Below are 25,527 nucleotides of genomic sequence, written 5' to 3' on the forward strand. Positions count from 1 at the left end.
ATCTAGTCGTAAATAAAACGACTCCAATATGTTAAAAAAAACACGACGAAAGTGCAAACAAAACTCCACAAAGAAACACAGATTTCATTTCGCCATGGCGATAGAAAAAATCAGTTGATTAAGAGTTTATGGTCAGTTAGGGGAATCTGGAAAAAAAACAATCTAGACAAAATAAACAAAAACAGTATTAAACGTAGAAGCCATGATGAGCTACTTTCTGATCTGACAAAAGGTTCAAACTGGTCCAAGTGGTCTTTTAAACTAGCCCGAGTTGTTTTTCAAATTGGTCCGGGTTGTTTTAAAAGTGGTCCGAGTTGTCTTTTAATTGGTCTGAATTATCTTGGTCCAAGTTGTCTTTGGTACAACTTTTCCTGATTCCTTTTCATTTTCTAGCCATTAATCGTACCGCTCCTGGTGGACAGTTATTCCTTGAAGGCTATTTTGGTTATTATTTTTATGTTCCTATTTCTATTATATCACATCAGTTATTTAAGTATTTTTACATCCTTACTTTCATTTTTTGTGGTTTAAGCGTTCATGATAATGGTAAATCCAAAAAAAGGGCTTCACACTTATGTATTTCATGAAATGGTATTTAAAATTTTTATCAATACCAAAGCTTAAAATTACTTTAAAACAGCATCAGAACTCTCTTACGATCAATATTGTTTCAGAGATAATACATCTTAGGTTTTTTTCTGATTTTATAGTTCATAAATGGAATGTTTCAGTCAGACGAACTACGTGGTTATGGTTGCAATTTGATGGTACCCTCGGGAATTTGCAGCTATTTTTGTACAAGCGTTTTCCTATAGCTTATGTAGGAAATTTTTATTTTGTATAATTTTTATTTAGATTTGGAGCTTATTACACTCAGAATTTAGGAATACCAACTGCTTACATGATTTTTGTTAAAAATAATTCATTCTTTAAAAGGTTCAAACTAATAGAAACTTGAAGGATTAGTAGTCAATATTAATATATCACTGGCTGTAATACAGAACTTGTACACAAATGGAAGTCAAATCCGGTGTGGTTAAATCAAGGACAAAGTGGTTTTGTTTTTATTAAATTATATACCTCCTAAAGTTACAGCATGTAATGTGAATATGCACCAAAGTCAAGATTAATTAGAAAAAAAAATATGCATTATGGTGTCCCCTCTCCCCAAAGACTGATGATGTTGATCCATATTTACCATAGATATATACTAGTATCCAGACTATTTAACAATTAATAGGAATATGTACAATAGTCAGTACTAAGTGTGTTGATCGAACTGAGTAGTCCTGTTGTGTGGGGGTTAAACCCCTTGATTATAGTGTTTACCTTTAAAAAGTGGCGATATCTTCCAAATCGTTAATACACTACTGCTGGAAAACTGACCTAAAGCATACTCAATGAAGATAATCGGTAAAGCACATATTAACAGGAAAATTACGTATGGTATTAGAAAAGCACCTGTAAAGAAAAAAAAAAGCAATATTTATTCAAATCCTAGGAATCCGGGATGCCTATTAAACACACACAAACACACAAAACAACAAAAGTAAAAGTAGGGTATCTTTAATAAGTTTTTACATCAAAGAGCATGTAATTTTGAACTATGTTAATAAAACTAGTTACGTCCAACAACAAACTACATTAGTGTTGATAAGAATAGTTGCGTCATCCGTATGGAACGCCTCAGCTGTCTTATGTGGAACTCTGATATTACTTTATGTTGTTTTATTATTACTTGATGATATTTTGTCTTTACTTGATATGGTTTTGACATTACGTAATGATGTTTTGATACAACTCAATATGGAATAGTCATTACTTAATGATATTTCGATATTACACGATATGGTTTCGTATTGACTTGATATAGTTTTGTCATTACTCAATATGGTTTTGTCATTACTCAATGTGGTTTCACCATTATTTAATGTGGTTGTGTCATTAGTCAATGTGGTTTTAACATTACTTGATGTGAATGTGACTTAACGTTATGTAGTTGTTTCATTACATGATGTGGTTTTGTTATTTTGAAATGATGATTTGCCTATTCTTTACATGGTTTTAACATTACGTAATGATGTTTCAAAATTTGACGATTTTACACTACATGATGTGTTTGTTTCATTATTTGATGTGGTCCTGTCATTCTTTGATGTGGTTATCCCATTACTTGATGAGGTAAAATCAGGTGACCAATTCGGAAAAAAACCTGTTCTATTTTTAGATAGATTTCCATGTTGTATGTGCCTTGGATGAGTGTGGCCATCCATCGAATTAGAGTTCAAATTAAAGTTAGGGTTACTGTTTGAGTAGAACTTTGATTTAGTCTCCGATTCCGAAATCAAGTCATTATAAGAATTAAAGTTTTAGTTAGCATTGAGTTTCGAGTTGGACTTCAAGTTTGAGTCACATTTAAAGGTAGAGTTCTAGTTACACCATTAAATTTGAGTCACTTTTTGAGTTTGAGTAAGATTCGAATTTAAGTCTCATTTAGATTAATTAAGATTTTGAGTTGAAATTCGTGCTATCATTAGATTTTCTATCGCGGAACAAGGACATAGCCTTAAACACACCATATAGTCAGCTATGAAAGGCCACCATGCACCATGTGAAAAAATTCAAACGAAAAAACAAACGGTCTTATTAATATTTAAATAATCTACAAAAAAAAAAATGACACACATATATACAACGACAACAATTGAACTTCGTGCTCCTGATTTGGGGCAGGTAATTAAAGAAAGTGCACGTGGCGGAGTTTAACATGTGTGTGAGTGCTTAATCCTAACCTTACATCGGACTGTTACACTTGTGTAACAGCACAACACGAGAAAAAAATGTAAACTAGACAAAGTGATGCCCCGCACTCAACTCATTTAACCGCTTATACCCCAAAAAATGACAAACAAAAAGTTCCATTATCTCCCAAAAGAGCAAAAGATAATAAAAATAAAAACCCTGACCACATGCACACCTTCAATATATGTACAAACAGCCAGCATTCGAAAACTTCCTAGCATTCAAACTGTAGGAGGAGTTATCTGGAAACGCTCTTCTTATGCAAGTAAATTTCCCAAAAAATTACAAAGTTCAACTATCTCCCAAAAGAGCAAATAATAATAAACATTAAACCCTGACCACATGCACACCTTCAATATATGTACAAACAGACAGTAAAGAGAAAACTTCCTAGGATTCAAACTGTAGGAGGAGTTATGCGGAATAACTATATACCCATAATGGGACGGACAGACGGACGGACGGACGGACGGACGGACAGGGGTAAAACAATATGCCCCCCCCCCCCCCAACTTTTAGTTGCGGTGGCATACAAAACAGTTTCATTTGGCTGACTCAATAGATCGGTATGACTGGGTAATATAAATCCATCGGGGTGATCTCGGATGCTCCAGAAAGACACCCGTCGTGTTATTCGAGAAAGTACAAACCCAGTGATTTTGTTTTATTTGGTAGTTCACATTTAAGAAAAAGATGACGTTATTATGGTTACGACCACTGGAACATGTCCGTCGTCACATGTGAAATTTCCAAAAAGTTTATTTTTCAATTAGTGCGAGGTAGATCAGGGAATTCAATTGATTACACATAAAAGATTGATATTTGTATAAGTTCAAATGATCATTTACGCTAAAAAATTCGGAGAATTCTTATTTTATAGTATTGATGTTTTGTCGCTAAGTCCGAGCCCCCTCCCCCCGTTTCCCTGTAACTTTAGTGTGAGTTGATTTGAAGTGCTTCATTTGTTAACATTAAAGTTCAAGTCGTTTGATTTGTGTCGAGCCTGCGACATCAATGTTGCGGCAGTGAGACCCAGCAAACCTATATTTCGTCGTCGATAGTGGCGTCGGCGTCTCCATCTCCATTTTTTTTTAATTTCTATTGAGTTTAACCTTTCATTATACATGTTACTAAACACGTATGCCATTATTATTTTGTACTTTTAGACTATCATACTGTAAACTTGTAATTAGTTTTTAGAGAATAAAGTATCTATCCATCTATCTATCTATCTATAGATCGTTAGGTTTCTAGTTTTTTACATTTTTCATTTCGGGACCTTTTATAGCTTACTATAGGGTATGGGTTTTGCTTATTGTTGAAAACCATACAGTTTTGTTTTAGTTAAATAAAACCGAATTAAACTGTTTTGACATGATAAATTTGTAAACCTCCATGAAGTGTTTTAAAACTCAATGGAAAGCGATACCCATCCAAAGCACATTAAACAAATGATATATTGAAATCTGTTTAAAAATAGAACATATTTTTTTTCGAATTGGTCATCAAGTAATGGGATCACCACATCAAAGAATGACAGGACCAAATCAAATAATGAAACAAACACATCATGTAGTGTAAAATCGTCAAATTTTGAAACATCATTACGTAATGTTAAAACCATATAAAGAATAGGCAAATCTCCATTACGAAATAACAAAACCACATCATGCAATGAAACAACTACATAACGTTAAGTCACATTCACATCAAGTAATGATAAAACCACATTGACTAATGACACAACCACATTAAATAATGGTGAAACCACATCGAGTAATGACAAAACCATATTGAGTAATGACAAAACTATATCAAGTCAATACGAAACCATATCGTGTAATATCGAAATATCATTAAGTAATGACTATTCCATATTGAGTTGTATCAAAACATCATTACGTAATGTCAAAACCATATTAAGTAAAGGCAAAATATCATCAAGTAATAATAAAACAACATAAAGTAATATCAGAGTTCCACATAAGACAGCTGAGGCGTTCCATACATCTGTTATAATCTCACTTAACAACCGTAAATAAGTTTTTATTATTTTCTGTTCCGAGACATTACTGATTAGAATTCTAAAACTAAGCATCCTACAGTAACAGTACATATAAATCGAGAGATGTCCCAACAAAATTTAACACTAATCTTGATTTGATCTACCTGATCGATGAACGAGATTTGAACATCGGTAAACTAAACTCTCTTTTGCAAAAGTTTTTTTTGTGGTTTTGGTTAATCCTTTAAGGTCTCTCTCTCTGCCAAATAATATGCACATATAAAAATAGGTAGATGAGGTATGATTGCCAATGATACAACTATCCACTAAGGTTCAAATAAAGTACATTTTGTGTATTTAGTATATTGAAATTTCAAATGTGTTTGCGAAGTTCCTAGAAAAAAACCTTTTAAAATTGGTCATAAAATAACAATCCAGATATAATGAGACAAATGTCCACAAGAGACTAGAAGGACGTGGATGTAAGCAACAGTTACTTTGGGTCATCATACGGCCTTCAACAAAGCGAAAATCATACCGTATATATAGTTTTTAAATTTTATCATCGGTACAAGGACATCATTCGTAAATATAAATCAACATGCAGACATCTTATACGTTCTGGTATTTCACATCCAATCTTTTATGCTAATATTCTATACAAAGCACAAAAATGTCGACATTCATCTCAAAAGCTAACCAAACTTTTAAACAGACTTATTAAGAAGGGATATAGTTACGATACTGTGTTCGGGTCATTAAAGATGGCATACAGATACATTTAAGTCTGCCTCATATCTTAAGTTACATCTAGAAATTGACAATGAGGGTCGGTTGAAAACAAAACTTTACGACAAAAGAGATGATTTCAGCTTCCCAATTGTGAACTTTCCATTTCTATGTAGCAACATTCCAGCAGCGCCTGCATACGGAGTATATATCTCCCAATTGATACGATATTCACGGGCTTGTATTTCCTATCATGATTTCCTAGATAGAGGATTGCTGCTCACAGGGAAGCTATTAAACCAAGAGTTCCAAATGGTGAAGTTGAAATCATCCCTTCGTAAATTTTACGGACGCCATCACGAGTTGGTTGACCGTTATAGAATAACCGTTTCACAGATGATATCGGATATGTTCCTTATGTCGTAACTACAATACCCTTCTATTTTCACGAATGTGACCTACCGAATTAGACTATTTACCGGATTTGTAATAACATAAGCAACACGACGGGTGCCACATGTGGAGCAGGATCTGCTTACCCTTCCAGAGCACATGAGATCACCCCCAATTTTTGGTAGGGGTTCTTGTTGCTTACTCTTTAGTTTTGTATGTTGTGTCATCTGTATTATTATTTGTCTATTTGTCTTTTTTATTTTTGGCCATGGCGTTGTCAGTTTGTTTTCGATCTATGAGTTTGACTGTCCCTCTGGTATCTTTCGTCCCTCTTTGGTATTAATATTGATTCACTCATAAGGTCTTTGCATCGGAAAAAAACACATTTTTTCTAAAACCAGCTGTTGGCATGATACTGGTTATGTTCTCATATATTTTATGATGGTATGATACTTAACCCTTAACAGGAAGGATTGTGCTTGATTTTCATATGATGAAGACATTATCTTTCAATCAGTTTATTTGAGGTCTAGAGCTGGCATGTCAGTAACTGCTAGTAGTCCTTTTAAAATTATGTACCATTATCATTTTGCTTAGTTTCTTTTGTTACCTATTCTGACATCGGACTCGGACTTCTTTTAAACTGAGTTTTACTGTGCGTATTGTTGTGTGTTTGTTTATTCTACATTGGCTATAGGTATAGGGGGTGAGATCACATAAAACATGTTTAGTCCAGCCGCATTTATGCGCCTGTCCCAGTTCAGGAGCCTCTGGCCTTTGTTAATCTTGTATGTTTTTTTAATTCTAGTTCATTCATATGTTTTAGAGTTTAGTGTGATGTCCATTTTCATTGAACTAGTACACACTTTTGTTTAGGGGCCAGCTGAAGCCCGCCTCCGGGTGCGGGATTTTCTCGCTTTGTTGAAGACCCATTAGTGACCTTCAGCTGTTTTCTGCTCTTTGGTCGGGTTGTTGTCTCTTTGACACAAACCCCATTTCCATTCTCAATTTTATTGAGAAACCCCAGCATTATAAAATAAATAATTCGAATGAGAATACCAAATAAATTATCCTAAGTAGTTGACCGATGTTCAAATCTCATACATCAACTATGAAAACAAATCAATAAACTTATAAATCAGTAGCAAAAAGCTTCACTTATCAATCAGGAATATGACAGTTGTTATCCATTCATTTGATGTGTTTGAGCTTTTGAATTTGCCATTTACTTACGGACTTTCCGTTTAGAATTTTCCTCGGAGTTCGGTATTTTAGTAATTTTACTTTTTATCAGATATATACTAAACAAAAAACAACTAACAAAAAGAAAAGCGACACAAAACACCAATTTAAAAGTACTCACAGTACTAAAAGTTAGATCAATCCAAGTACAACTGATAAATAAAGCACGTCAAACAAGACGAAAACATGCCTAAAATGCCAAAAGTATTTGGTGACATTTACCAAGTTCAAAGAAATTGTCAAATTTATCTGGGTCAGAGTATCTGTGTTTATTAGAGTTTGGTGAATGGAATGGGTTCTTAAGATATCGAAAATAATTTAGCAAATCAGAAGCTATGTTTATCACAGTTCATCATCCTTCCCTTCGCCTATGTCACATTGCTCAATCGCTCCGTAATTCTCGTATCATGGCTTCGAGACGTGATCAACAGAACTTATGAGCGACGTCACGATCTCTAAGGATAAGTATCAGCGACGTAACTAGCCAAAAACGTTCACATTGTGGCTCGCGTCTGACATTTTACGACATCAATGTGCCGATAATCTGTACACACATAAAGTAGAGAACAGAGCCGGTGGATATTAAATTCCAGGAAAACATAAAGAGTAGGCCATTAAAGCATGTTCAAGAATGACAATGCGTTTAATGAATGCATTGATGTCCTATGTAATATGAGAATACATTTTTTTAATATTTTAGAGATACACCGCTGCATACAATTATGTAGGGCTATTTTCTTATTACCAAGATGTTAGAATAGAAGAATAAAAGGAAGGATGAGTTTACGTACGAACAAGTTTTGAAGATAACGTAAGCTAGGTGATGGCTCATTTATTCATTGTTTTGTAACCAAGCATTTAATATATGCGTGTCTTGACTCTTACATGAGATTTGTTCTTCTGTCAAAGTGAACTGGGACAATAGTAAAGTTAAGACGATTTATACTGCCTACAACCAAACAGTAATTATAATGCAAAAAGTAATTTAACAAAAATACCAAACTCCAAGGAAAATTCAAATCGGAAAGTCCCTTATCAAATGGCAAAATCAGATTCATTCAAGTCACCATATAGTCCTTTAATACAAAACAAAGTTTATATATGATTCACTTTTATAATGTTTTTGTATAAAAATTCAGGTATAAGCTATTTTAAAATTAATGAATATACGGTGATACAAATGGCTAAGAATTGATTATAAATAGTATCTGAAGATGTTTTGTATACCAAATATTTTTGCGCCATTTTTCATGAAGCGGGAATAAGAAATAATTAATATCGGAATGTATTTTCATATAAAAAAAGTAAAATAACAAAAATACTGAACTCCAAGGAAATTTCAAAACGGAAAGTCCCTTAGCAAATTGCAAAATCAAAAGCTTAAACACATCAAACGGATGGAAAACAACTGTCATATTCCTGACTTCGTACAGGCATTTCCTTATGTACTAAATGGTGGATTAAACCTGGTTTTATAGCTAGCTAAACCTCTCACTTGTATGACAGTCGCATAAAATTCCATTATATTGACAACAATGTGTGAACAAAACAAACAGACATAATAGGTGAAAATGTAAAAAATAAGGGTACAGCAGTCAACTTTGTGTTATAATTCTTATCACTATAAAAACAAACAAATATGTCAACAGAGACAAACAAAATGTCATATAGACAAAGCACATCAGCAAAAATGAAAGACAAAAGTACAAAACATGACCACAGCACGACACATTGGCGAGATGCATAAGTACCAAGCCACGCCAAAAGGATATTACCAAATGTGGAATAAACAGTAAAGGTTAATAATTTACAAAGACAAATAAAAGAACACTATAACACGTAATTAAAATGACAAACCACGTCAGTACCTAGAATATATACTTCAAGACCATCATGTATTATTTGTGAAGTTGATACTGAATATTTATCAACAAGGTCTTGGTATCTTCCGATGAACGTTTTTAGAAAAAGGACGAGACGTTCTTTGACATAACCCTGGTTCATCAACTTTCTGCTCAGACACTGGTGACGTTTTATAAAGTCTGGGTAGCAGCTGCAAGCTCTTAAATACCGAATGAGTTGGAAAATGTATATCCCATATGCAGGTGAAGTTGGTTATTGCTACCTACTACGGTGGGGGAAATTAATAATTTCGAATTTACAATCGTCTCGTTTGTCATTCTGGTGCTGAGATGACCGCTTATGTCAAATTCAAAGTCTAAAAATGAGGCAAAAAATATTTCAAACCTCCACCATTTTTATAGCACAAATAAGGAAATCTCCATATATTGGAGAGGCCGACGGCATATCCTACACAGGACAATAAAAATTCCAAATTTCCACTCCATTTATCACGACCATCATCTTCATGTTGGCTTTCTGTCTGGGTTTCTTTATTGCTTTCTGTCTGTGATCTTCTTTTCTTTTCCTAAATGAACCAACAATATAAATAAGAAGATGTGGTATGGGTGCCAATGAGACAACTCTCTATCCAAGTCACAATGTATAAAAGGTTAATATTTATAGGTCAAAGTAGGCCTTCAACATGGAGCCTTTGTTCACACCGAACAGCAAGCTATACAGGGCCCCAAAATGACTAGTGTAAAATAATTCAAACAGGAAAACCAACGGTCTAATCTATATAAAAAATGGGAAAACGAGAAACAACTATGAACCACACCAACAAACGACAACCACTGAACAGGTTCCTGACTTAGAACAGGTGCATAAAAATGCAGCTGGTTTAAACGTTTTAACAGGCGCCAACCTTCACTCTAACCTAAGACAGAAGTATGATATTACAACATAAAAAGACACACTATTAAATATCAATTGAAATAGCTTAACTCGACCAAAAAGACATTTAAACAAGAATAAGTAAACATGCACTGAACGAATAAGTTTGATCTATGACACAATATAAATACAATATTAAAACGTAGGTGCCTACATAACATAGACGTTACAAGTAGTAATATAAAAGATGTAGAGTGTCAATAAGACAACTCTTACCTGGGACAAAATGGCGTTAAATAAAACAATGCACACAGGTCAATTTAAATATAACAATTCTGTTGTTAGGAGTACGAAAGTTAACATTTTCTACAAAATTAATAAATTTGTTTGTTCAGAGTACGAGTACAGAAGTGAAAAATTATCGTCATACTAAAAACTTGTTAAGGTGGTACATATTAAAAAAAGAGAGACGAGATATAACACAAAACAAATAAACATTGAATTAAAGAAATGCATTAGAAATTGTGTCAACAGGTCAGATTATCACGAAAGTACGATTTGAGAGTTACTGAAAGCTAGTTAAAAGCCAAAAACAATTAACAATAAACAAAATATGCATCAGAGACTAAAATCAATTAAAACACATCCCAGGGATTTAGTGTTTTAACGCTATGGACAGTCAAAGAGGACATGACTTGTGCAATGCAAAATAATAGTATCGAAATGCAGTAGGGTGGTTAGGTTTTAACCTTATCATAAATATGTATCATGTTATATGTTATATATAGATAAAGCAATCTCTAAATAGAAAATTAACGTGAATGTGTATTTATACATCACAAAAACCATACGGAAAGAATACTAATTTAGTTATGTTTTAATGTGTTGATGACAGAATCGATGTTAGTGCCAATGTAAACAATATTCAAAGATCTTATTACAACATTAATAAGATAATCTTTAATTACTTATAAGTTTGTTTAAAGGGTCGATGAGTTTACACGGATCACATAGTGATTTCCGCGCTTTTAGTACAATATTACCCTAAAATTTAGGATGTGAAATACCGTTTCTAATAAGTTTTCTTAAAGTACAGCGAAATTTACATTAATCATATATGTTGCTCCAGCCCAGCCCAGTTCCAAAGAAATAAAACAAAATATCCGCCTCTGAGCCTGGTAAAAAAACTATATATTTTGAAAGTAAATTAAAGTTTAATGGTCGTGTCGAAGTATTTATGAAAAAAAAGTATAACACTTTAGCTGGGCTTTTTTTTGCTGGAAAGTCTGAAGAAGTTTTACTTGCATATAATACCGACCGTACAAGGGTTTCATAAATAGTCATGGTCATTAACCCCCCCCCCCCCTCCCCCCCCCTCTAAACCCTTCCGATTGGTAGGACATGCATCAAGTATTAATAAAAAATAAAATTCTCTGTTCTATAGATTTTCCTGAATAGAATAATCAAATGTATCATAATAATGTATACGTATCAAATGCATATATAAGGTGTCATTTTGTAAACAACTTATAAACTGTTATGCTTCGAATACTATGTGTTGTAGAGACATGCATTGTGAGTACGTTAAAAGACAGATAAAAAAAAATTTAAATGCTTCCATAGAGACAAATTGTATACTAACTTTATCACAAGTTAAATCTAAATCATATGTTCTAAAAAGAGTAAATAACTGTTTGTATTGAAGAAAATTTTATACATTTGAAATTTGTATTCAAGTATTGAGAGATTGCTAAGCGCCAATAAAATAAAATAATGTGTGCCCTTTATAAATTAGTGCGTTTGCTAACCAAAAATTGTCGCAATCGAGTCTCTTTACGCCGATGTTCAAAAGACTTATTTCATTTTGATCAAACAAATATGTCATTGTAACTTAACAGGGTGTGTTGTTTCAGTATGTAATGAATAAATAAGCAAAAAGTCAATTTTTGATAAGGTACCCAATAAGCCTCATGGCTAGTCACAATTATAAGAAAGGCGTATTATTTCATTATGACCGTCTACATTTGATGGAATACCTCTGGTTGAAGTCTCATGTAAATGCACTATACCGCTTAAATGGTTCATAAATTGTATCTCAATTTTCAAATGTTGGAAAAAAATATATTACTTCATGCACCCCTGTGTAGTACTACATAAAACTTTTGGTAAAATTTTCATATAATTCATTGAATGGCTTAGGAGGAGTTTCGCTTACATGATTTATCCACAGACAGATGGACAGGGACAGAGCGATTACTCTAGCCCTCTCAAATTTGTTTTGGGGGTAAAGACATGGTTATTCCTCTCTCTGGTGGTTGTTGTCTCATTTTCAGTCATACCAAATTGCCTTGTTTTATACTCCGCAGGTTCCTCAAGCAGAAAATGTAAATCAAAGTGAACTTATGAATAATGAGCTCTTTTGTATTGGCCAAGGTAAATGTAATGGTCTAGTTTACTGTCTTAGATATGAATGGATTAAACACAAAACAAAAATAACCAACATTTTGTTGTACCTTTTTAAAAAGTACATTGGGAGTAGATGAACCTTTAGATTCCTTCCAGCAATAAAAAAGCAAATATTGCCGAAACATATAATCTCAGATTTTTAGTATCAGCAACAAACTACTGAAAAAATATACTACTAAAAAACAAATCACAAGTGTTGCATTTTAGCAAGAAACAGTTTATCAAAAAACAATTCAATTAAAAGTGAATTCACTGAAGTTCGGTTTCAGAAACGACCAGTTAAATGAAAGTTGATATTTCAATGCAAAATATTATCACAGAAGTTGGGTTTCAGAAACAAACAGTTAAAATCAACAAATGGTGTCCCCTAAATGCAATATCAAACGCTGCATTTCAGCAATTAACAATGTCAAAAAAAAAAACCCAATCATCTAAGTAATACACATAAACAGCAACATAATGCCATGTGTGTGGTTTTTTTTATTTATTAGTACATTTTTCTAATTTAATCAGCTTCTTTGCACAATCGTAACACAATTTTCATCATTTTACTTTGTCCAACTCTCTAACATAGCGATGAAGATAATAATGACCTCTCTCTCTTAAGATTAAACATATTATCTGGAAACTGTAGCATTTTTTCACTTTTCTATGTGTGGTTCCATTTTACTTTTCTATGTGTGGTTCCATTTTACCAAAGATTGCTAAATAAGAGTCCTATTGAAGTTTAAGCCCAATCATCAGTGATGAAACTACATTCATGTACTATTTTCTTAATTTGCTACAATGTAATTCCAGAAAATACGTATATGCTTTGTTATCTAGCCCCATGTTAAAATGAAACCTTATTTAATCCTTCATTCTGACTTAACAGGCAGGGCCGTAACTACATAGAGGCAATTGCCTCATATTGTAAATTTAAAAAAAATAATAAGTTGCAACAAAAACTTATCTTCATATCAAATTGTTTTCAGGGCGAGTGTCTTGCAGAAAACAAGTTCTGTCCACCCTCTGACCTCGCCCCTTTTTTCGGGATCCATGTTTCTCATTCATTTTTAGTTTTCAGTGTTGCTTGTCTATTGTTTGTCGTTATGTGTCTTATTTGTTCCCGGTTTTGTCTTTTGATCATTTATTGTCCTTCTTACGACTATTGTCTTTGTGGTGAATTTCATTTGTAAATTAGTAATTTTGTTTTAAACGTGAGTTTTATTATACTTAAGGACCTTTTGACTTATTTTAAAATTCAGAATTGGGAAAGATCTACGATGACGGTCATGTGAACAATTGTGTGATTTGACGATGTTACATGTCCGCCGATGTCTAGGTATTGTTCGAGAAAGGTTTTGAGAAGATACGATGCTACCGGACGTAGACAATTTGGTCGTTTTTTTTTTCATGGAAAATTAAACTTTATATTAAAGAATACAAACTGACTGTCTTTTCTGTAAATAGAACTAAAAAACTGACATGGGTTAAATCAAAGTGAGACAACCAATCTTCCTGAATCAAATCAGTTAAAAAGAAAAATAATGAATTGCCATATGACCTTTTACATTGAAGGGCTAAACTTGCATTAAGCCGTGTTCGGACCCTTAAATAGAAAATAAACGGGGACATAGAGTAAATTTGCATGGGACAAAATCGCACATAATACATACAAAAAATACAAATTATCAATGAACAGGGCTTTTATTCCTGTTCTTCGTCTAAAAGTCTAACACTGAATCTATATATTTTGCTTTGAGACCAGAATATTGTCGAAAAAATAATAATAATTAAAACAAAACTTGCGTTTCAGATTAAGAAAGGGTCCGGGAAACGCTCAGAATGCACGATTTTGCGTTATTTTTTCATAAGATTCTGAGGGCCTTGAGCGGCCCAAAGACCTTTCGCCGAAAAAATTTCGCATCGCTCCAATTTATATTGAGGTTAAAACAAAGACAGCGATATGACACTATTGATGCCTCCACGGATAACAACGATAACACCAGCTGGAGAACAACAGAAGTTACGTTTAGAATGGATGTGGTTTACTGTCATACAAGTGAGAAATTAAGCTAGCTATAAAACCAGGTTTCATCCACCATTTTCTATATATAAGGAAATGCCTGTACAAAGTCAGGAATATGACAGTTGTTTTCGATTCGTTTGATGTGTTTGATCTTTTCATTTTGCCATCTGATAAAGGATTTTTGGTTTTGACTTTTCCTTGGAGTTCCGTATTTTTTTTATTTCACTTTTTCTACTAAGAGTGTTTTTTTTTAGAGTGAACAAATATTAAAAGCTGTGATTTTCCGGTGAAAAAAAAAAACTCATACTTTGTATTGACAAACGACTTTCACCATGAAAGTTTATTAAATTACTTTAGCTTTCATTCTGACTAATCATCTCGCCACCGATTGTAACAATTGGTAAGATTGTATTCCTTTAAAGAGGAAGAAATGTATAAAAATAAGTTGCTTAATGTTTTACTTACATACATAGTTATGAACATCTACAAGTACAAGTCATTAATCAAGCTCCGAAAAATAAGAAAATACCTAACAAAGAAGAATCCCTAACTATCCGCTAGAAAGGTTCATGAGGTGCCAAATAAATGTCAAATAAAATGTATAACAAACTTCGCAGCAATGTTCAACTATTCTAGACTTAATGGTTAACAATATGTTTTAGATACAACTTGAGGGCGCTAGCCCGAATTGGTGTATCTAATTTACACCAAGATATTACTATCAATCAAGAATGATAGTTTTCAATATTTTAGGAGTGAGTCTTTCAGCGATTTGATCATATATAATTGAAAAGTATGATAACTGCAGGGTATCTCATTTCATTTAACGACATATATACTTCTTTAAATTATATGTATGCCGTGTTATAATTAAACATTAAGGAATCATGAAAAAGTGAAATCCATCAAAAGATATATATAAAACATAATGAAACGGCATGTATGTGTGATAATTATATTTAAATCATCTAATTTATTATAATAAACGACATGAAAATCTTAAGAAGAAAGCCATTTAAAAACTTTTCCTTGAAATATAAAGAAAGAGGGAAAATGTAAAAGAAAGGGGGGAAATGTAAAAAACAAAAAGGAGAAAATTTGAAAATAAATTATATATCACACTTTAGGATATTTCTAAACGAAAAATTCTATAAAAATTGGCAGACAGTTTCGTGTATGAATTATTTGAAGTAGATTTTCTTCTAAATATACAATTTTATATTCTAATATAAATTTATAGGTCGTGAGTACTACAGAAGACAAAATAAATCAGAGTGCAAAAAGAATGGTAGGAATCATAGACAATATTTTGGCTAGAAAATGCATGGAAATGGAGATGGGACAAAATGCAGAATAAATTACTTTTAGTAAGTAACATAATAGCCATCCTTTATGCCACATCGGATTCGAAATTCGCAGATATATATGCATAAAATGTTTAATATTACCGTTAATGCTGGTGTATTTAGATTTTACTTCGTATTTTTTCCACAAGAATTATTTATTTAGGTATAACGTTTTTTTGACATGGTTCTTTTTCCTGTATCCATATCTACCCTCAATTTTCCTGCTTAACTTAGCTAGCACGGTGAAGTCTAACCATTATGGTAAAGCATGCCTTATGCATATTGCTGTGCCTAGTATAGGCTAGGTAAAATATTAAAAAAGAGTCTTTTCTCTACCTATTTATCATATTTTTGTTGTGCCACAACACTGGAAACAATGTATTTTTTTTGTCTTTTTGCTTATTTTTTAGGATTAAGTATATTTTTAAGAAGTATACATTGAGTACTCATTTATTCATTACTTTATTACAGGGGCAGTGAAATAATTTTTATGAAGATATGCTATATTGGATAAGAATTAAACATAAGACGGAGTCAGAAATAGTGACAAAAGAAAGTGTAGCAGAAAACAAAAGAAACACTCTTGTGAATAAAAACCATGTTAGAATACAGAACTAGGAAAATAACTGTATGAAGTGAATTACATATACAGTAATGAATTATCATGACTAGACTTTATAATTTTCATTCTAGATCTGATTTAGCAACGTGTAGATACATAAAATTAAACTTTTAACACTTTGCTGGTTGTCTAGTAAAAATAAATTATATATATTCATACCTTTGTGTTCATATTTAAGAAAAATAGGTAGCATGGATGTGTTGATTGAATTCATTCGAATATGGGTAAAATTCTAAAGTACAATTCCTGGAGAGAAAGATTGATTGATTGTTGGTTGCTTAAACGTCCAGTAGCAAATTGTTCATGCATGTTCAGGAAGATGGAGAGAAAGTGGCAAAATATCAAATTGTCAGGGTAGTATGTAAGAAACAAAATGGTATAACAACAGTGATAACGCAATAATTGTAACATTTTATAAAACTAATACTTTTGCAATTTTGAACTGATGTAAAAACCAGGAATTATTTCAGTTGTTGCTTGGAAGGGATTTTAGCATCCTTCATATGGATCGAAAAGTTTACAAATTGAACCAACGGAGTGCCAACGTTTGTTAAAAGTTTGTATTACTACGTTTTCCCAACGTTTGTTCAACATCGGCCGTTTTATTCCATCATTGGGCCAACGTTGGAACTATGTTTAGTATAAAACATTACAACGTTGTGCCAACGCATAGCCATCACATTGGGCCAACATAGGGCCACTTTGCACTTATACATTGGGCCAACGTCTAAAAACAACGTTGGGCCAATGAATGTAGATACGTTGGGCCATTGTTGTGCCAACGTACAAATGTTGTCTGAGACTAGGTTAAATTTGGGTTCCAGATTGGTAACACAAGGTTCTTTTTAGGTTCCAGATTGGTTACAAAAGGTTCTATAAAGGTTCCAGATGTGTTACACAAGGTTCTATTAAGGTTCCAGATTGGTTACACGTGGTTCTATCAAGGTTCCAGATTGGTTACACAAGGTTCTATCAAGGTTCCAGATTGTTTACACAAGGTTCTATTAAGGTTCTAGATTGGTTTTTCATAACGTTATATCATAACGTTCTTGTAACGTTACTGATAGTCCACACTTTCCTGAACGTTTTTGTGTTTTGTGGGTCTACCTATTCAGCTTTTAGATCTTAAAACATTAAATGACCGTTATTGGCTTTATGTTTAAGCATGGAAACATTATTATGAAATTACCTCGATAGGACCATTGCATGATTTAATTAATAGAAAAATGCATTAACGTAACATTGACTCAAATATACAGTTCCAGTTCCAGTTCCGGTACAGTGTGTACAACTTAGATCAAGATGTCTAAATCAAATAACATTTACCTAATATGTCCTCTTCATTAATGTTGAGAAGTCAACGATACAGAAATCCAACGACAGATAGAACCAGAAGTCATCTTGTGATCAACATACCGTCTATGGCAATTGTTTTCCCAACCATCGTGCGATAATACATTTCATTTGATATTCACGCTATCTTTAAACATTCTTAAATTATTACAACACAAATATCGGTTCTGGTTGGTTGCTCTAAGATGTGGCTAAAAATCTATTGGCCAGAATGAGAGATATAGAATTGTGAACATGTCCCGGACAGGAGAAGATATCAAAAATGAAAGATAGAGAATAAAATTTATCAATTCTGCAAGTGACCCACATCATTAAGATGTGACAAGGTATTGTACAACCACTGAAGGAGTTTATGAATTAGGACAGGAAACATTTACATTTGGGGATCTTTTAAATATTTCAATTGTCTATCTTCATGATATATGAACTTCGATGCTTAGTCATGATGGTGCAAGTTCACAACTTAATCGCTTATTCGGATATTAAAACTTATAGCTAAATTTTGACTTCAATAAGATACTAACGAAATGAAATGGAAATATATAGATTCGACATTTAGCAACCGAATTTCTATTTCGCCCCTGAAATCTCTTGTAATACAACGTATAACACAAAAATATTGCACGTACCTAAAATATTTTCAACAATTTTCTTTTAGTTGAAGCCTTTATGTCTATAACCCGTTTGAAATGGAGACCGACATAGATCTCATTTAAAGAACAGCAAAAATTGAGTCTAAGGTTTGAACCAAGTATGAAAATTGAGCAGTTGATCTACAAATCTTTCATTTTTCATACACAATGTTTTTAATACATGTGTGTGTGTGTGTGCCTTATGGTCAACAATAAATTATTATGAAAATGCGAAATTAAATTTCTTACCATCTTTTATCGGAGTTACACATAAATGTTCACAGCTGCCCATAAATTGTAAGAATAAATGCAAAATTTAAAAGTCTAACAGGTGTATTTTTTTGCTTACCTGGTGCAAAGGACATAGCATTTCAAGTACAAAATTATAAACAGATACGATAGGAGCGCATGATATTACGTACGATTATAAATTACAGAGGGTTGACATTTTATGTATCTTACTGAACGAGCTAAGCTATTTGTCAAAGTACTTGACTTATACATATAGAAATGGCCTAGTATTTTGTGATTCAATTAGCAACAATCTTAAACAACTAATTGAAACCAAATCGAAGATTCCAAGTCTACCAAGAACCTGACTTTGTATGCAGATTAGGTGAGGATATATTACGGTATTATACTTGAAATATCGAATGACGTCCTTGTACAAATGATCGAACACATAGGTACCGATTATCAGGTTATCTGCATATTGATATTGTAAAATATCAGCTGCGAGTCACATAATGAAGTTTTTTGTCGAGTAAGCGCAGCGCACGAGTTCAAAAAGGCTTCATATTCGGGTCAAACTTATCAACGTCGGTTCATTCATTGTGACATCAGCGATATGTAAAGGTCACAGTTATTAATGTGGCCAGGTCAACGTATTTGACGCCACAAAGCCGTAATATGCAATTTTATGAAGACCTGAACAGAGTGATACAGACAGTGGGAACACCGATAAACAAAAGTAGACAATAATGTCGATGTACTCACTGGGTTAATTAGAAAAAAAACTTGCATTGGAAGGTAATTACTAGTCTCAAGTGCGGATCCAGCCATTTTGAAAGAGGGGTTCTATTCCATAAAACGGCATGAAATTTCACAAAATTAAAAAACGAATCTTAAAAAAATCATCAAAAACAGCCCCCCCCCCCTCACACACACACCCTTTAACCGGTACTGAGTCTATCACTACCTTTAAACCGCAAATTGTCGTACGGCCGTAAAACTGTCATTTTCCGCCCTGACAATATATAAAATAATTTCTATTGTACACGGTATGCAGTCGGCTTTTCGAAATTCATAAATTTGTATTTGTATTTTTTGTAATCATCATTTATAGAGTTGGAGTAATTGGCAAGAACTTTTGAAATGTCAACATGTATACAGGTGAGCAAGTATAAACTTTCAAACTTCCGACATGGATAATTCCACATGAACAATTTAAAGTTAAAATCTATATGACATCTTTTTACAAGCTTTGCGTATTTTACAAATCAAATGTAAAGATTAAAATGTGAAATCGTGTGTTTTTAACCGTGAAATCTATTTGGGTACATTAACGATAAGTAAAGCTGTGCGTTTAATTTCCTAATTTATGTTATTGTACTAATACTAAGTTTGCAACAATCTAATTATATTTGACCTCCGACGTTTGACTGTATTTTGATATAAATAAGAAGATGTTATATGAGTACCAATGAGACAACTATCCATCCAAGTCACAATGTGTAAAAAGTAAACAATTATAGGTCAAAGTACGGCCTTCAACACTGCACCTTGGCTCACACCGAACAGCAAGCTATAAAGGGCCCCAAAATGACTAGTGTAAAGCAATTCAAACGGGAAAACAAACGGTCTAATCTATATAAAAAACGAGAAACACTTATGAACAACACAAACAAACGACAACTACTGAACAACAGGCTCCTGACTTAGGACAGGTGCATAAAAATGCAGCGGGTATACACGTTTCAACAGACGCCAACCTTCATCCTAATGATGATCGTAAGGTGGTTTAAAATTGCTCAAATTCTATTCATTTAGACACTGTTGGGTAGTTGTCGTCTGAATTTATAATCATACCATATCTCCTTTTTTATGATAAATTACACTGATTTTATATAGTAATATATATGTTTCCATAATTGTTAGTATTACCTTTCACGTTTGATCCGTGCCAATTGGCAAACTATTGCCAAGCACCCAAAATTGTTCAAGATCTTTCCCAATCCTCTTGTCTTAGCCTTTCGGAGACCAGCAAGTCTGAAAGACTTATTTGTGGGAACTGACGTCTCCTCTAATAAAAGCTGTTCAACTGCAGGATGGTGCAAGTCGTGTGGTAACAGACGATGTCTGACTTGCCAACAAATACTGAATACTCAAACATTTACTTGCCACTCCACTGGGTCTGTGTACACTATATTTTGTAATGTAACTTGCAAACCACAGAATGTTGTATACCTTCTTCAGTGTCGATTTGGTATGCAGTATATTGGCGAGACAGAACAGGGGCACGCACAAGCTAATCTCAAAAACCTTACAATCACAATCATAGACCACAACGAGGGTTGGTCAAGGGCCGAAAGACTTGCTCGGGAAAGGTTTTGGATAAGAAGCTAAGGACAGTTTCCCCAGAGGGCATACATGAAAAAAAACATAGAATGAGTCACTCATTTTCCCTACCATCACTCATTTTCCTGACATCATTTGTTTCCAGTTACTCCGGCTTCCTTACTTGACTCTTACAGTTTTAAGGATTCGTTTGGAATTTTTTGAATTTTACTAGTTTAAGTACCAGGGTTCTTTTCATTTGGTAGGGATGTACAAGTACGCATCCACGTCCAATTATTTGACCTTAGCCCAAATTTACTATTATTTTTTCTTTTCAATATAAAACTGCTATTTATTTGGGATGATAAATACGCAGCCTCTGTTTGACATATTTTACCAGCTTATATCGATCAGTGCTGTTTTTTTTTTGGGAAGTTGTTGCAACATCTTAACTGACGTCATTTTGGAATTTAAGAGTTGTGCCAGTTCATATCACTAATTACTATTTTCATTTAGGCATGTCTTTGAGTCGTTTTTTTGAAATTTTAAAAATTTATTAGCGTCTCTTCATATGATGTTTGGATGAAACTGTTTCACTTTTTTTATTGTATAGAATTCAAGATTGCTATAGTTTAATAATCAGAATAGATTGATCTGATTCATTTTACATCGTGTTCATACTGATGAAGAATATCTGTTATCCGAAATATTTATAGTTACATTTGTTCGTTTATTGTCATTTTTTGGTGATGTTGTACCCTTTTAGACTGGTTATATATTATATTTTGTAGTGTACTGTATCATATATATATGTTCCGTCGCCCCGTAAGATTTATCGTTGGCTATTATTCAGTCATTTAATATTTTTACCTTTTTTGTAGTCTGCATTGAGTGTGTTCACTCGATCCGATATTCTTACTGCATATTCCATCATGCATTTGCAATTTCATTTTAAGAAATTAAGATCTTTTACTATCAAAATTATCAAAACAGAACATCATATTTCAAATTTAGAAATCTTCATTGATCAAAGAATTATTCCGAAAGGGTTAGTTTTAAAAGCTTCGCCACTTACAACAGGAGAAAAGTCAAATAGATTTTTCCATAGATGGAATAAAATTCTATACAACAGTTCTTTTAGTCTGATGGATCTTTTACGGCAAGAAGCAACTCATCAAGTAAATTATTTATATAAACTTCGTGATAACTTGCACTGCCGATCTCGTGAACTATTGTCTGATCTTGAACTTGACGAAATTCAAGTACGTCTTGGTGATATCAAACGTATTGAATCACACAAGCTCCACGTCAAACAGATTAACAAATTTAAACGTGATGGTGTGCAAATTAATCACCCTTTAATCAGACCTTCAAAAATTTCAAATAAAAATAAAAAGCCTCGCAACCGTAGATTTCGAAGAAAAAGTCAAATTCCAGTCAATTCTAACAACACGGTTGTCAATTTATCAACAGTCTCTTTAACTGAGGACGAAATTAAAGTCTTATCTAAGGGTTTGAATTTTTCCCTACTTCCAGTAACATATATAATATGAAACTGGAAGATAACCTTAATAACTTTGCCAGAATCCTCAGAATCAAAGAATATTTTGGTAACAAGGATAATGAGGAAGACTCAGACACGTCTGACTCGGAGGAAGACACCAGAGTTCCGCATTTTAAAAAGAAGAGTTCATGGATTCCAAAACCTAGTAAATCTGCTACACTGGAAGATGTTATCGACAAAATCAAATCGGATGTTGTTCATCTAGCTAACAACAAGTACTCGTCATTTTATAACACCTCTTCTGACGAGAAAAAAGCCATACAATCGCTGAGAAACCGAGATGATATTGTGATAAAACCAGCAGACAAGGGAAGTACCGTTGTGATAATGGACAAAGCTAATTACATCGCGGAAGCAGAGCGTCAGCTCTCTGATGAGAGATTTTATAAGAAGATTGACTTTGACCCTACTTCCGAGTTTAGTTCCAAATTTATTACTGCGTTACAAACCATGCACGATGACGGTCACATAGATGAGGATATAATCGGATATTTAAAACCAGAGAACGCCAAGCCTGGTCATTTGTATCTTCTTCCTAAAATACACAAGGTTAACAACCCTGGTAGACCCATTGTATCAGTAGTATTGTAGTGCACGTTCTGAAACAGGAGGAGCTTGGAGGAACTTGGAGGAGGTCAATCAAAGTTCAAATATGTGACATTCCAGCAATTTGGAGGAGGTCAATCAAAATTCAAATAAGTGACATTCCAGCAATTGTCAGAATGATGTCATTGTAAACATTGGTATACCTTCTTGAGTATAGAAACTAATATGTTGTTTTGACAGGTAGTAAATGGCTTTGAAAAAGAAAAAGATGATTGAAACAGATTAAAATTTATTCACATTTAACATCACTGTTTCAAGTGTCTAAATTATTTTTTAAGGAAACATTATGTTCTCAATAAACTATATATATATATATATATATATATTAAAAGACATAACCTAAGCATCTATCCATTATTGTTGTAAAACAATATATAAAACATATAATCTGATTGTGTTACCCGATATCTTTTTTGATTGAAGAAATATATGACTTGAGAAAATTATGCAATGTATTATTGTAAAACATCAATATATAAAAACTTATAACCTGATATATCATTCAAAAATATGTTACCTGAGATATTTTTGATTAAAAGAAATACACCAGTTGAGGACAATTATGTGATCAATCCTATTATGAAATTATGACTTCAGGAAAATTATGCAATGAATACTACTATGTATTTACACTATATTTTGGCACTTATTACATGATGTAAAATAGACTATAAAAAAACAATATATGACAACATCAACCATATACATACATATGATCAATCTTTAACACCATGTAAAAAAATCAGTAAATAAAAAAAAAAAAACATATGACCCGAGAGAAAATATATTGAGCTCACTAAATTAACATATATTAAACTTTGAACTAATGACCCAACCTTCCAAGTTTGTCATGATGGTACCAACAGTCTGAAAAATAATATAAAACATTAATTTTCAATCATTACTCTATGTTAATGTCAGGTCAAGTTAACAACAATTTGTATTCATTTAAAAAATCAGAAGATATGGTATGAGTGTTAGTGTTGTTTTTATCATAATTAATTATACATACCAAATGTTTAAATTCTGTAGACATGGTAGAGTTAACTGTTGTTGATGAAAGTGAAGACACAATGGTTGGTTTTTTCAAAGCAGGTAAAGTTGGTTTTTTCCAAAGCAGACGGCGAAGCTTTCTTTTCAATAGTTGTCATGGTAGTTTGTGTAGCATGTTCTGTGAGAGATTTCACTGTAGTTGTAGGCTGAAAAAAATATCTACAATGGTAAGCATTTACAAACTTACTTTAGATAAAAAAATATTGTCAAATAACTCTCTTAACCAGTGTCTGAATATGTTTAACATTGTAAAACAAAAATAAAGGGGGGGGGTTTCAAATGAAACATTTTTTTTTCATTTTTTTGTGGCCAAGTTGGTTTATTTACTTTGCTCCACCATACAATATTATCTATTTTTTATAAATAAGAATAAATACATTGATAATTGTAGGAACAAGATCAGTCAAGGGATAATTAAGAAGAAAAACCATATTCTCAACGAAGATGATGCATAAAGACTTACACACTGTTCATCGTGAACACAAACAGCTGTTGCACCTTCTATGTGGTGGCAGCACTACTCAATGTCCCCGTCTTCTATGCGTACTGTTATACCATCTACTTTGAGTGTGGATGGCTCAAACAAGCGATCCATTATTAGGGTGGACACTTCCTTCCGTTGCTTCTTCAAGATGTAATCATTGATTCCAGTGTGACGACAGCGTATGGCGTCTCCCTCGTTCTCACAATCTTCTCCAATTCTTTCAGACTTGCGTGCAGGTGACGCAATAACTTGCACTATCAAAACGAAGATGAAGATGTTCATTTTAACAATTTGTTGTTGTTTGTTTACTGAAAATTTTCTTACATGATATGGCGCGAAAATGAAATGACGTTTGTACGGGAAAGAGATTTGACTTAATACTAAAGAGATACTTTTCATATTGCAAAGGAGATTTAAAATGTTTTTCTAGAATTTTTAGTATCAGTTATCTTTCAATGGTATAAATGAATCATATTTTGATAAAATCATCAATTCTTTTTATATTATTTTCATGAGTTTGTTAATTAACAATAATTTTGAGTACGTTGTATTTAAATGTTGGTATTAAGTCACTGTTATGTCTTTGAAACAAAACTCTGATTGGTTGAAAATAGATTAATTGTGTAAGGGATATACTAAATAAATAAACGATGTGTAGGAGAGTGAAATTATTCCGGAATATTATATTTGTGCGTGTTTTAACTAGAAGGAAAAATACAATACATTTCGGTTTAGTATCAATTTAATTATTGATTGCTATTTTTATATCCTTTTAAAAAGAAGACTAAATCAATCATAAGTGGTCTGTAGCTCCCCGTTTCTTTCTCCAATCTCTTGAATCCATTTTCTTAACTTTGGTATCTCCGTATCTTCCTCATTGTCAAAAACATGCTTTTTTTTCTTTGCCCCGAGGGATTCCCGGGACAT

The 25,527-nt window shown here is 33.0% G+C and overlaps 1 protein-coding gene across 2 annotated transcripts in view; it reads right to left on the bottom strand.

Moving 5' to 3' along the window:
* LOC127715239 (sodium- and chloride-dependent glycine transporter 2-like) overlaps positions 1-25,527 on the bottom strand; it is a 219,157-nt gene that overhangs the window by 21,927 nt on the left and 171,703 nt on the right. Inside the window, exons 1-3 of one of the 2 annotated variants that reach the window (XM_052221263.1) lie at positions 18,587-18,660; positions 9,419-9,599; positions 1,330-1,461 (exon numbers count right to left, since the gene is read on the bottom strand). The exons of the other annotated variant lie outside the window; for it this stretch is intronic. Coding sequence (XP_052077223.1) covers positions 1,330-1,461; positions 9,419-9,599; positions 18,587-18,589 — 316 coding nt within the window. The 5' untranslated portion in view covers positions 18,590-18,660. Of the gene's footprint in view, positions 1-1,329; positions 1,462-9,418; positions 9,600-18,586; positions 18,661-25,527 lie in introns of those variants that run through there. 2 annotated transcript variants of the gene reach the window in all.

The sequence above is a fragment of the Mytilus californianus genome, unplaced genomic scaffold (genome assembly GCF_021869535.1).
Source record: "Mytilus californianus isolate M0D057914Y unplaced genomic scaffold, xbMytCali1.0.p SCAF_9, whole genome shotgun sequence".
NCBI classification, from domain to species: Eukaryota; Metazoa; Mollusca; class Bivalvia; order Mytilida; family Mytilidae; genus Mytilus; species Mytilus californianus.